This window comes from Leptidea sinapis, chromosome 41 (genome assembly GCF_905404315.1).
Source record: "Leptidea sinapis chromosome 41, ilLepSina1.1, whole genome shotgun sequence".
Taxonomy (NCBI): domain Eukaryota; kingdom Metazoa; phylum Arthropoda; class Insecta; order Lepidoptera; family Pieridae; genus Leptidea; species Leptidea sinapis.
This window is the reverse complement of record NC_066305.1, coordinates 8,292,427-8,305,980: the sequence shown is the minus strand read 5'-3', so window position 1 is coordinate 8,305,980 and position 13,554 is coordinate 8,292,427. Positions and strand designations below refer to the sequence as shown.

Sequence of the window (13,554 nt, the reverse complement as noted above, 5' to 3'; positions counted from 1 at the left end):
GTATGCTCATTTGCCCTCCTTCTAAATAAAAAAAATATGCCAAAACAATATTTGCCAGGTCGGCACTGGTATAATTGTATTATTGTCTCAAGATTTGTGTTGTTTATGCATCTCTCAAATACGTGATGAACACTCAAATCTTGTTCTAATTATTGTTGCATAATAACATCGAATCGCAGAATCGTATAATAAGTCGGTCGTTATAACCGCTGATCTGAATAAAATACACACACGGATTAATTTTCTTTTCACTTGACGACAGAAGTGTAATAACAAGTGTTAGGTACACACGTGCATCAGATCCTGAAATAAGTGTGAAGTGTAAAACATGAAACTGAAGAAAACTGTGACTTGTTGTATACGTGGAAAAGCGTTCTGCTATAATATTTCAACGAATATCAATTCAACAATGCTCCATCCCCAGGTAAGAAGTGACACGGATTTTATCTTAAAGTAAAATTAGGTAGATATACAAGTGTTTTCTTTGGGATCTTTAATATTCTCTGATGTTTGTAGTGAGATTAATACTTCTAGAAAATTTCATAACTTAAACTTTTTACAATCATTGTTTAGATTACTACAAAAACATGACATTGTTTTTTAATTTCTCTGAAAACTTATTTAGTAATACGGCTTTACCCACGATTTATCGGTGTGGGTACCGACTAGTTTCGGACTATTTGAAGATCCTTTATCAGGGTGAGCGTAGTGGGTTCGCGAAAAGGTCTCTTACTGCGGACTTGTGCTCGTAGTGCGCGGCTGGACAGGGCAAGGGCGCGGGGTGTGCCGGTGGTGATGACGGGCACGGTATCACTGATACTATGTCACTGCACAAAATGTACTCACAATGTCCACTACGTGATCATCGGCACTATGGGTCTTATTGCGTGATGCGTTTAATAGCACTGGTTTCGAAGACCAGACCCAACCCTTGTCTCTATTAAAATTAGGTCGACAGTCGATATCTATGGCTTCCAGCAGTTTGCGAGACACAAAGTTTTTTTTTGCGAGCCAATACTTTCACCCTATCGAACCTCATATAATGTGACGTGTCGGAGCTTAGGGCATGCTCTGCCACTACCGAGTTGTCGCTGTCCAATTTTCGTACACTGTGGCTGTGCTCGGTGAGTCTGGTTTTTAATTGCGTCCCGTTTCACCTATGTAGCTTTTGCCGCAATTGCATGGAATTGCATTTGTAGACGACAGGGCTCTCTAGAGGGTCCCGATCCTAAGGAGATCGTAGGAGACTTCCAATCAGCGTCAGAGGGCGGAAAGTCCGCAGTACTACGAGTGTAGTAGGTGAGTACCCTGATGAAGGACCTCCGAATGGTCCGAAACAAGTGGGTGCCCACACCCAAGCTGTATTACTAAATAAGTTTTAATAATTAAATTGTCTAATAACCTTTGCAATTATTATTAGAATGAAGGAGCCTTGTTTCTGTTCCATGTTTTATTTTAGTCAAGCTTTCCTTGGATGGCTTTGTATGCAAGTACAAAGTTCAACTATACATTTCATAAGCATGAATATATCATTACATTTGCTTAATTTGTCTCATGTAAGTTGAACTATTTTTGAAGACTGGGAAGCAACGGGAAGTAAAAACCGTTTCCTTTTCTTTCTTGTATAATCACGTTTAAAAACTGGATTCAGAAATGTAAAAATTTACTTTGGCCGCGGCGTAAAATATCACGCGATGAATATTCTTCTATGATGAAAATTGTTAGTCAAATAATAAAATACACATATTTTGAAAAATAATTGCTCACCTCAAAGAGTTTACTGAGATTAGCTAAGCTAGCTCAACATTTGTAGTCTCTGATACTAAAGTAACGGAATTATAAGTTTTAATTACAATATTATAGTTATTTGTAAGTCTTATAAGTAACATATTATTAGAATAATTATTAATGAAAATTTCTTCTCCTGTTTTATGTGGTCACCGCCGCGTCTTCTCTTATTAAATCTTCAAAATTTCCAGCGAAACATAGATATTTTAGTAATAATTATTATTTGGTTCCATGTTAATGAACAGATATTGACAAAAATACGTCAAATTAACAGTAATTCGACTTATTAAATTGCAAGCCATACAACATATAGGACTCTACTTTAGCTATTTCAGAAACATTAAGTCAAATTAACAATATTATTTTGGTAAAACTTATTTCTTATCAAGATTTTGAGATAATAAAGAGCTCTAGCACAATGCTCTACGGTTTTGGGTTGTTAATTGACTCATTTGAAGAAATCAAATCAACCAAGCATTGCTATGAAACTAACTGTACTCAATAACTCTATGGATTTTTTTATTTTATTAAATTCCCCTTTTTTAATATTCACAACTAAAGATGCCTTAGTCGTAAATTCGTTATTCGTATCGAATTTTCTGATTAATTAGTTATTAAATACGCTTTGTAGTCTGTATCTCAAAAGGAATAAAAGCCCCAAAATATCACTTTGCTGTCCGTCCATCCATCCGTAAGTCCGTCCGCAGATCTATGTGTCACGACCCTTTATCTCGGGAACGCGGGAACGTAAAAAAAAAGACAGCCGTTTATACTCCAAAAGACGTATATTTTAACACTCTCAAGTGAATCAAAATTTATAGGGTATTCGGTGGATTTATGATATATTATAATTATGCACTTTGGCAAGTAATACCGTCTTAAGAAATATATGAAAATCCCTTAATTTTTTAAAACTTTTGTATTAAAAACATGGTCTTTATGTGGACCGTAAAATTTATACAAATTTTTTGGCTTCATTGGCACAAGCTTAAACAGATAAGGTATTAATTTTATTTTGATGTACTAGCTTATGCCCGCGACTTCGTCGGTGTAGAGATAGGGTTTTATTATTATTTTATATTATAATTATTTAAGGCTAATTAGCAAGTTTGGAATTTAAGATTATCTCATGTTCTATTCCAGTTCGTTTTTTAACGAAAATGAATTTTTGATCTATGCGACTTGAGGTACCTATGATGAATTTTATTAGGTTACCTGAAAAACATTTATAGTACCTATAATATAGCATTCAGATATAAAATAGGTATTTGTTATATAGTTAAATGACACGAAAATTTTTGTACTTGGTCGCTACTTTCTGTTATATGCATTTCAAGTATGTATGTTAACTCTACATATAAATTTCCTCTATTAACATTCTACACAGCATTAAAATCATAATTTAGATCACAATATAAAAACCTAATAGAAATAATAACTATATAGGAATATCAGAAGGAATATAAACTTTAGAAAATTTATACATCTAGATAGAGCTCATGCTGCTAGACAACCGATAAAAATAGGCCAGCTTTATTACTTTAGTGTGCGTGAGAAGCTGCGTCTTACACTCGCGATTTGTATGTCACTTTGCAATATTGTGCGTGCATTGCTCTAAATAGAGGTTAACAGTCAACCTCAAATGTTTTCCTCGTTTTCACAGACTATATAGGCGTATAAAATATCTTAGGTATAAACTTATTAACAGTGGTATAAGTTATACATTATAAGAACACGAGTATTCAGCTCTATATTTCAGTTTTATTGAGAGAATGACTCACCGGATCTAAATAAATCTTTCTCTTTTTAAGTTATTGAGTCAAACAGAGAGAAAATACGATAATGATGGTAAGTCGCCACGTCGTCACTGTCGCCATGTTAAAAGACAACCAACACGACGCATGCGCCGTCGCGACAGTTCTGCCCGTAGCCATGACACCGGCCGCGGCGCGGCGCTCGACTATGTGTCACTAATTTCTATTGCAGACTAATGCAAGAGAAAATTTTATCGAAATTATGATATTTTTAACGCATTTGAGCACTTCATTTTGTTTGTATCATAGACAAGCGGCTTTACAGATAAACTTGTGATAAAGTTATGCCTGCCGTGAAGCAGGATTGTGTAAACATTACTGTCTTTCGGTCTGAAGGGTGGCGTAGCTAGTGAAATTACTGGGCAAATGAGACTTAACATCATATGTCTCAAGGTAACGAGCGCAGTTGTAGTGCCGCTCAGAGGTTTTGGGTTTTTCAAGAATCCAGAGCGGCACTGCATTGTAATGGGCAGGACGTATAAATTACCATTAGCTGAACGTCCTACTCGTCTGGTCCCTTATTTTCATAAAAAAAAATAGTTTAAGCCAAGAACATGCAAAATAATGACCAATAGACATTTTGCTTATGACTGGACTATTCGGACTTATAACTTTTCTCGCGTTAATTTAAAGGCTGCCTGACAGTTGGAAAACTTCAAAATTATCATTGTATTGACAATGCTGTCAGCGATACATTAAACTTTTTGCATATTCTTGGTTTATTCTTAGGTACAACATTATACCAAGTTTATTTGTACGGCCGTTAGAATATACTTGCGTATATTCGACCTGACAGATTTGTTACCAATTTAGATTTGTGAATGTGTGCGTGATGTGATGACTAGTGATTTAATCTTATAGGCTATACACATGGTCGGACTTTGGTCCGGCTGAACCATCGGACGCGGATTGATATGTCGCATTGTCAATTGCACAAAATTATTTTTCATGCTCATTACTCATACTCGGAAAGTAATGTTGTTTTGATCTGATTATTGGGTGGAAAATGCTGCTTCCCTCCATCGGGATCGAAAAACTCATACAAATAACTTCCCACCAAAGGGCCGGAGTGAACTTTAAAAATATAAGTGCTGTGAAGAGTTTTATGTAAAAAAGAACTATATAAAAAAAATGCTGCGGCCATGTGACTTTCTAAACAGCCAGTGTGAACATAGCACAAACTTCTTTGAGCGGAATAAGCCGCAACAATTACGTGGTAAGTTCCATATTTGAAATTTAAAAAGTCGTCATAATTTGGGGGGATACTAATCTTTGTTTAGATAAACAACTAGTTTTATTTTCCTCATATTCAAAATGAAAAGTAGAATGTTTAACTCGATTAAAAGTATCAATTCCTACTCGGACTATAGCCGACTTCGCTGCGCTCGGGCGTCTAAATACCTCGGGTATTGATTCTTCCAACTCTCGGTTAACAATCTACTATTTTGCCGTACGGACCAAATCGAGTACGACGTCAGACTAATTGGGGCGGGCACCCACCGAACGTTCGATGGCCGGACTAACCAAAACCAACCATGTGTTTGGGCTATCAGATAATTAATATGTCTAGATAGACTGTGACAGTTGTGAAAACGTCGAAAAAAAATAGCGGTGAACTGTTAACTTCTATTTTCTACAACGTATAAATTATCTAAGAGTTTAATTTTCAAAATACTGAGGAGTTAATGTCAAGCTTGGCTAACTTTTTACGACTAGATCAATCAAAATGTCAATCAAAATCGGTTAAATTAACTATAGATTCTCTTTCTCTTCTATCATTTTGTATCTCTATCAGAGTTGATTTTTTTCTTTCACACGCTTAGTTTGTCTATACGCTTGTTTATTGATAGTCTCTAATTTACAAATAAAATTTGAAAAATGAACGGTACTCGAACCCACCACCTCCGGCGTTCCGTGCCGGTGCTCTAACCAACTGAGCTAACCATTCGAGTGACGTACCGTCGTAAAATCTTGTATGTTTTGTTCAGCTCTCAGGTTGTGGCTTCATCTATAGGATCTACTTTACAGTTGATAACCTCAATCTATAAGCTCAACCCCAATATTTGCATATTAGGAAATTGACTTGAGATGTCGCTCTTGTAAATCTAAGCAATTTGTTATGTTTTTAAAGTGATAAGCCACACTTCTAGGATTAATACACAAATAAATTTTGAAAAGTAAAATTTTATGAACGATGCGGGACTCGAACCCTTGACCTCCGGCGTTCCGCGGTCCTTCCAACTGAGCCAACCGTTCGAGTGACGTATCGTCATAAAATCTTACTCGTTACTCAGGTTGTGGCTTCAGTCTGTATTTGTATCGAATAAGACTGAGACAACGTAACACTCGTTTATGTAAATTCTACTCGAGCCGACTATGAAACCGCTATCAGTCGGAGCACATGTACCAGAGTAATCGTAATTATACGATTATATATTACAAGCTGATGCCCTCGACTTCGTCCGCGTGAATAAATGGTTTTAAAAATAATAAGCAAGTTGGAATTGAAGATTACCTCATGTCATATTCCAGTTCCGGTTCCCGTTTCCGCTCCCATTCCCAACATATTATATGAATGTTATTTCGAGGAAGATATGGCAAATTAAACCTACTATTGGAATAGTTATAGCTCATCGACGTGAATTTCAGATTTTCACATATTCCGCGGGAACCATGGATGTTTCCGGGATGAAATAGCCTATGTCCTTTCCCAAGCTCTAGTGTATCGTTGTACCTCTAGTCTCTAGTAAACAAGCTTACATTCACATTTATATAATACTAGCTGACTCGACAGACGTTGTTTTGTATATAATAAATAAAATAATCTTTTTATATGAATTTGTCAAAAATATATCATAACATCAAAAATTAATTCGTAAAATATGCACCCTGCTGTCGTAATGAAATTGTTTCACAGCAGAATTGTCAAACCGTGCGTCAATAAATTCTTTCATAGAAATTATGTATGGACACATCAAAGGAAAAACAAATTTGTTGTTTTTATTTAAATTAGCAGCATTTTCCTATTTATTCACCTTTTAAACCTTCTCTGGACTTCCACAAATAATTCAAGACCTAAATTTGCCAAATCGGTCGAGCCGTTCTCGAGTTTTAGCGAGACTAACGAACAGCAATTCATTTTTATATATATAGATTACGATTATATATTACTAGCTGTTGCTCGCGACATCGTCCGCGGGGATAAAGAGTTTTTTAAAAATAATAAGCAAATTTAGAATTGAAGATAATCATGTCATATTCCAGTTCCGGTTCCCATTTTCGCTCCCATTCCCAACATATTATATGAATGTTATTTCGAGGAAGATTAATATGGCAAACTAAACCTACTATTGGAATAGTTATAGCTCATCGACGTGAGTTTGTCCTTTCACAAATTCCGCGGGAATCATGGATCTTACCGGGATAAAATGTCTATCACTGTACCAAATTTCATCAAAATCGGTTCAGTAGCTCCAGCGTAAAAGCGTAACAAACAAACTTACATTCACATTGAAAATAATATTAGGGATTGTTAATGCTATTTACATTATTACCATTGGACAAAAAATATATATGTAGTTCTATTTCATATTATTAGCCTTGTCTTGATAAAGGTTTCCCTTCTGTCGTGTCGTTTAGCTCACACGGTTTTTCATGTCAGTCATCAAATAATAGGCATGGGTGACTCAATGGTAAGTGATAACCCCCCATTTACACGTTATTTTCTTTTTTTTTTTACTTTGGTTCACTTCGCATCGAAATTGGCTTTTTTAGGAATCGAAGTCGGAACCCGCTTCTCGAATGAAGCTCTGCTGCAAATACTATCCAACTTTGCCTGTTTTTTTAATTAAAAAGAATTATGAACAACCATAAAAGTTTTACGACAATATAATTTGCTAACAGCTATAAATTATACACTTTTCTGATTTGAATAAAAACATGCAAAAACTCTTAAAATGTATAAACAAAATTAAGTTTCCAAAAACGTAACCGGTTGGTATAAATTGTCTCTGTATTTGGTAAGTTGCCTCTCCTTTTTTGGTTTTGGATATAAATATCCACCAATCTAAATGTAGGTACATACATCGCAAGAGTCTGATTGTTCTTTCATACATGTTCTCATTGGTGTGGGTTCAATGAAAAGAGGAAGAGAGATATTATTCCTGCCTTTTAACAACATAATTTTTACATATAATATTCTTCATGTAAAATTTCAGTTTATACCTATTTATCACGGACGAGTAAAAAAAGAAGGACTCCACGTCGTGATATTAGCAAGTGAAGCATCGTTATGTTAGTGTGTGTGCGGTTACGGGGATACTAGTTACACAATATTTTCTCCCTTAAATAATCATATATGGCCACAAATACTTATAAAGTATCGTTTTTACACTTTTTCGAAACGCACGACGGCATTTTTTAAATATTTTACTGAGACGCAAACTGATCTGTCACAGGCGATGACAATTCTCATAATGGCCGCCTATCGGCCTGTAGTAGTGTAAGTGTGTGCCTGGGGCTATGTATTTACACGTTAATCGGCTTGTTTTGGTGTTACACTGTTATGTAAGGTGACACGGAGTCCTTATTTTTTTACTAGTCCGTGCCTATTTATATACCTCCGTATTCCGTAATAAAATAGCTAATATCAATGTGACGAACGTAATCGCGGAGTTGCTCAAAATTTTGTTTTTTCAAGAATCCCAGACCGCATAGCATTGTTGAAAACAGGTCATATCATATAATGATTCAGGAAAATCTTTCGGAAAAAAAAATATGTTGTATATGACTATAAAAATTCTCTAGGTTGCTCTAGGTACATAATGTTAATACGCAACCGTTTAAAAATGAATGCCTATTAAGCATTCATTTTTAATTTCCTTTTTGCTTTCCCGAAATCAGAAAATAAGCATTGCGTTCTTACTTATATAAGTGACAAATATGTTAAGTTCTTTTTTAATTTAGCACATAGTAGGGATAGATTTACGTATTAATTAATAGGCAGGTAACTAATAGAAATAAAACGTCCTGTCAACTAAAATAATCTTTAAATTAATATATCGAAATTAATTAGAATTATGTATTTTTCAGTCATTTAAATTAAACAAGCATATACAAATGTACTAAACAACAAAGTAACGAACATCAGTAAACTACTTAATAGGTATGCTCAGATTTTATCATATTGTAAACAATTATCTATCAATCGGGGTTTTCAATATCTACTAAGGTGTGTTTAATAAAATAATGTTTTATAATAGTCGAGTTAATAAAACAAACACTTGGAAACAAAAAACTATCTGCCTCCACAAACGAGAAAGGCGTGTGAAATATAGTTGTCACACCTCTTTCAATTATTGAATGGAACGCGAGAAAGAGATAGCACGTGCAGCGGGGGGCCTCAAACGTGAATTGATAAAAACCCACAGTTGATGCAAACTAAAGTTCAGTTAACGACGGGACTTGACGGTGTGATGTAATGCGTATTGCATCGTGCGATCTCGCGGAACAAAAAAAATGTGACCGGAATTGTATGAGTGTTCGAGGACTTTGATAATTTTATTGCAATTCGTTGCTAAGCGATACTGTATGAAGTAAACTCATGTGAATACATCGTTGCCACCGACGATGACGTGGAGGCAAGCATCTTGATATACCTAACTGCGGAAAATAAACAAAAGTTATTGTGTTTTGTTCGTAAAATAACCGAAGACTGTAACCGTGTTAGTTATATTATTCGCGTTATTATCACGTGTTCGCCGAAATTTCTAGAATTCACGAATAACTCGGCGCCAAATATCAGATGTAAATAAATAAAAACGAGTGTTTTTGATAAATTATGGTTGTTAATAAAATCGAAAACATGGCTTCATACTCCACGTACACGGGCAAACCCAAAATATTCTTTCCCAAGAAGGTAAGGAAGAAAGAGAGTTTATTTTAATGTTTTTGTTTATAAACATTGTTTTTTATTTTAGCAATATATTCGACGCAAGTCTTTCTTAACTCTATCTCTGAATTCTGATAAAATAATCACAAAAGTGTAGACAATGTACCTTATAATATATGTTTTATTTTTAAAATATCTGTATGTTATGATTTAACCCATGAACGATGGAATATTCCGGTTATAAAACAAGACATTAAAACAAAAAAGAGAGTTTATTTTAGTGTTTTTCTTAACTCTAGCTCTAAATTTTGATAAACTTAAAACAAAATTCTAGACATTGTAGGGTACCTTATTATGTTTTATATTTTAAGAATCCATACTTTATCATTTTACCCATGGAAGTAAAGTTCATATTTTATCAAATTAGGTAAAATTTACAAATTACTATTTTGTAAATTTGCTCATCGAAAGTAAGTACACATAGGTACTCTATGAAAGGTATCCACGGAATAAATAGGGCTCACCTCAGTAGGTGATCACCTCTGCTATAATTTTATAACCTACATGTAATTACAACAATGATCAACTTCATGATTTTTACTTTTTTTGTGAACGGTACTTCGTTGCCGAATGCGGAATATATAAAAATACTTAAAAATTTCAATAAATTCATATTATATTGATAAATATTAAAAGTAAATATGAGAAATCTAAGTACTCAGGTACTCTTAAGTAAAACAAATTAAACACCAAAATCCTTTCATGTTATGACCAAACTCTACTTAGATGGTAGAGCTTATGATAGAGCTGCATTATTTTATTTACATATAAACTGATCAACTCTTGTATTACAAGTTTCATTAATAAAAAAATAGTAAATATACAATTAAAAATTGAATTTATTTCTACTTTTTAAACTTTTTCCCGCATATTCTTCTCTTGGGCCCACGCCGATTCGTAATTCTGAAGTAAATGCCTTTGTGAGTACCCCTTTCTGTATACTTAAATATTAATAATAATAATAATAAACAAAAGTTATAATTAAGGCTTTAGTTATGTAACATATACATAAGATACTGAGATTGACTCTATAAATCGAATTTACAATTTAAGAAACATGATTCGTTGAGGTTTCCTATATATACAAAAGCTGTGTTTAAAAACTAAAATAAACACTGAGTACGGCGTAAATACTTCAGAAATACGTACACTTCATTTTTTTTAAATAATAAGAAAGTAAAACTCCATCTCACTCCAATCCGCTTAAAATTCAGAAGGCTTAGCCTTTATTAGTCGAATTATGTGTGGATTCTAAATTTCATCAAAATCTGTTTGGTATTTTAGCGGTTAATAATAGACAGACACCAATGTGTGTTGCCAGTGAACACAGACGTGGTCGCTAACTATGGGCCTTATGAGGAAGCTCATTGTTGCTCAGCGGGCATTGGAGAGGGCTATGAGAGCTCGGAGTTTCCCTACGAGATTGAATCAGAAATGAGGAGATCCGTAGGAGAACCAAAGTCACTGACATAGCCCAAATGTTTGCGAAACTGAAGTAGCAGTGGCCAGGGCTAATAGCTCGACGGACAGATGGCCATTAGGGAAGTAAGGTCCTCGAATGGCGACCACGTACCGGAAGGCGTAGTGTTGGTAGGCCCCCTAAGATGCACCGACGATCTGGTTAAGATCGCCGGAGTATGTTGGATGAGGGCAGCGCAGGACCGATCGTCATGGCGATCTTTGGGGGAGGCCTTTGTCCAACAGTGGACGTCTTCCGGCTGAAATGATGATGATGAATACACAGACAGAGATTTTAACAAACGAACATACTCGAAAAAATTGAAAAACTTTTCGAGCCTTACAATTTTATTGTTGACAATATAAGGAAAAGCTAGTTTTTGTTCTATCTCTACATAGAAATTAATAATTATTTTATCGCAGTCATAATACGAAAATGGTATGGCACTATCTATAGTCGCTGCGTCGCGCCATCTTTGGCAGAAAATAATGACCAGCGTGCAATAAGGGCTGTCACCCATTACAAATTGTAATTTATAACATTAAATATGATATTTACTATATGTATGAATATATTAAATTAATAATAAGCCTTACATACTACCATAGGGGATTATGACTGGATTGGCTTAAGTAACAGTCTATTATAGGCCATTTTTTATGCAAAAAATCGTAAATTTGTAATTTGAAAATTGAACATAAAAACTGTGTTTTTCTCTATATTACAGATTTAACATTAAAAAAGCTTGTTTTAATCTATAATAATATTATAAACAGGTAGAGTTTGTGAGGTTGTAGGAGGTACCTATACTCTGGATCTACTTAACCGATTTTCAAAATTCCGTTGCCAATAGTAAGTCCCATTATTTGTGAGTGTCATAAGGTATATTAAGCCGAACAATGAAAAGACATTTTCGTGGTATTCGGATTTGCAAAATAAGCCAGAGAATAACCAGTCGAATGAAAACGTTTTACAAACCCTGATTTAACGATGAATATTTTGGAAATATACATGTGGTAGCATCGGAACTGAAGTTGCGCGTAAAATATTATATGGGCTAGTACATATATGTTTTTTTTTTATGAAAATAAGGGACGAGACGAGCAGGACGTTCAGCTGATGGTAATTGATACGCCCTGCCCATTACAATGCAATGCCTCTCAGGATTCTTGAAAAACCCAAAAATTCTGAGCGGCACTACAACTGCGCTCGTCTCTTTGAGACATAAGATGTCAAGTCTCATTTGCCCAGTAATATCACTAGCTATGGCTCCCTTCAGACCGAAACCCAGTAATGCTTACACATTACTGCTTCACGGCAGAAATAACTGCCGTTGTGGTAGACATAATCTAGCCGGCATCCTGTGCAAAGGAGCCTCCCACTGGTGAATATATGGACTCTATGACTTTTTGTCTTTAATAGTTAAAGAAATGACAATAATATGTGTATTATCCCACATGACGGAAGTGTACACTTTATCATGGCGAGGTTAATTTTATAAAGTACAACATACACACAACAAAGTTGTGTAAAATTCTCTGCTAAATTTGCTCTGACTGATCGCGAGTTAACTTAGCCTTAGTTGACTTGAGCCGACTTTATCCGAATGTGCGTTACAAATCCGTGCGTGAAAGCTCTTTCAATAATCACAAAACGAATCGCCAAGCGCGTCTCAAGAAAAATTTCACTTAAAAAAGTCTAACCTTATTTATGTAGAGTTGCCAAATATTTTGCCAGCATAACAATTATCTCATCCCCGAGAAAGATCAACGGTATGTTGTAAGGTGGGTAGTAAAGAAACGCTTTTCCGTGCAATACCTTAAATGCAACGTTACATTAATTTTATTCAAATTTGTTTTTTTTTATGGAATAGGAGGACAAACGAGCGTACGGATCGTGGTGTTAAGTGATCACCGTCGCCCACACTCTCTTGCAACACCAGAGGAATCACAAGAGCGTTGCCGGCCTTTAAGGAAGGTGTATACGCTTTTTCGAAGGTACCCATGTCGTATCGTCCCGGAAACACCGCACAAGGAAGCTCATTCCACAGCTTTGTAGTACGTGTAAGAAAGCTCCTTGAAAACCGCACTGTGGAGGACCGCCACACACGTAACACCAATATTACGTACCAGCACATATATGTGCTTTGAATAATATGCAATAATTGAACCTCATCCTCAGAGGGTAATGGAGAGGGCTTTGCTAGGAGTTTCCCTGTGAGATTTTCTGATCTCATTTCTTTTAGAAGATCCGTAGGAGAACCAAACTGACATATCTAGGCGATTGCGAAACTCAAGTGGCAGTGGGCAGAGCACATAGCTCGACGGACAGATGACCGTTGGGGCAGTTAAGTTCTAGAATGGCGGGCGCGTACCGGAAGACGTAGTGTTGGTCCCTAGCCCCTAGACAAGATGGACCATGATCTGGTCAAGATTGCCAGAAAAAATTGCATGAGGGCAGCGCAGGATCGATCGTAGTGGAGGTCTTTGGGGGAGGCCTTTGACCAGCAATGGATGTTCTTCGGCTCAAATGATGATAATATT

The 13,554-nt window shown here is 35.6% G+C and overlaps 1 protein-coding gene across 4 annotated transcripts in view; it reads left to right on the top strand.

Moving 5' to 3' along the window:
• LOC126976462 (NAD(+) hydrolase sarm1) overlaps window positions 1–13,554 on the top strand; it is a 133,030-nt gene that overhangs the window by 47,794 nt on the left and 71,682 nt on the right. The window contains exon 1 of one of the 4 annotated variants that reach the window (XM_050824786.1): window positions 9,080–9,519. The exons of 2 other annotated variants lie outside the window; for them this stretch is intronic. In XM_050824786.1, the coding sequence (XP_050680743.1) occupies window positions 9,442–9,519 (78 nt within the window). In that variant the 5' untranslated portion in view covers window positions 9,080–9,441. Of the gene's footprint in view, window positions 1–9,079; window positions 9,520–13,554 lie in introns of those variants that run through there. One more of the 4 variants, XM_050824787.1, reaches the window with a different exon arrangement.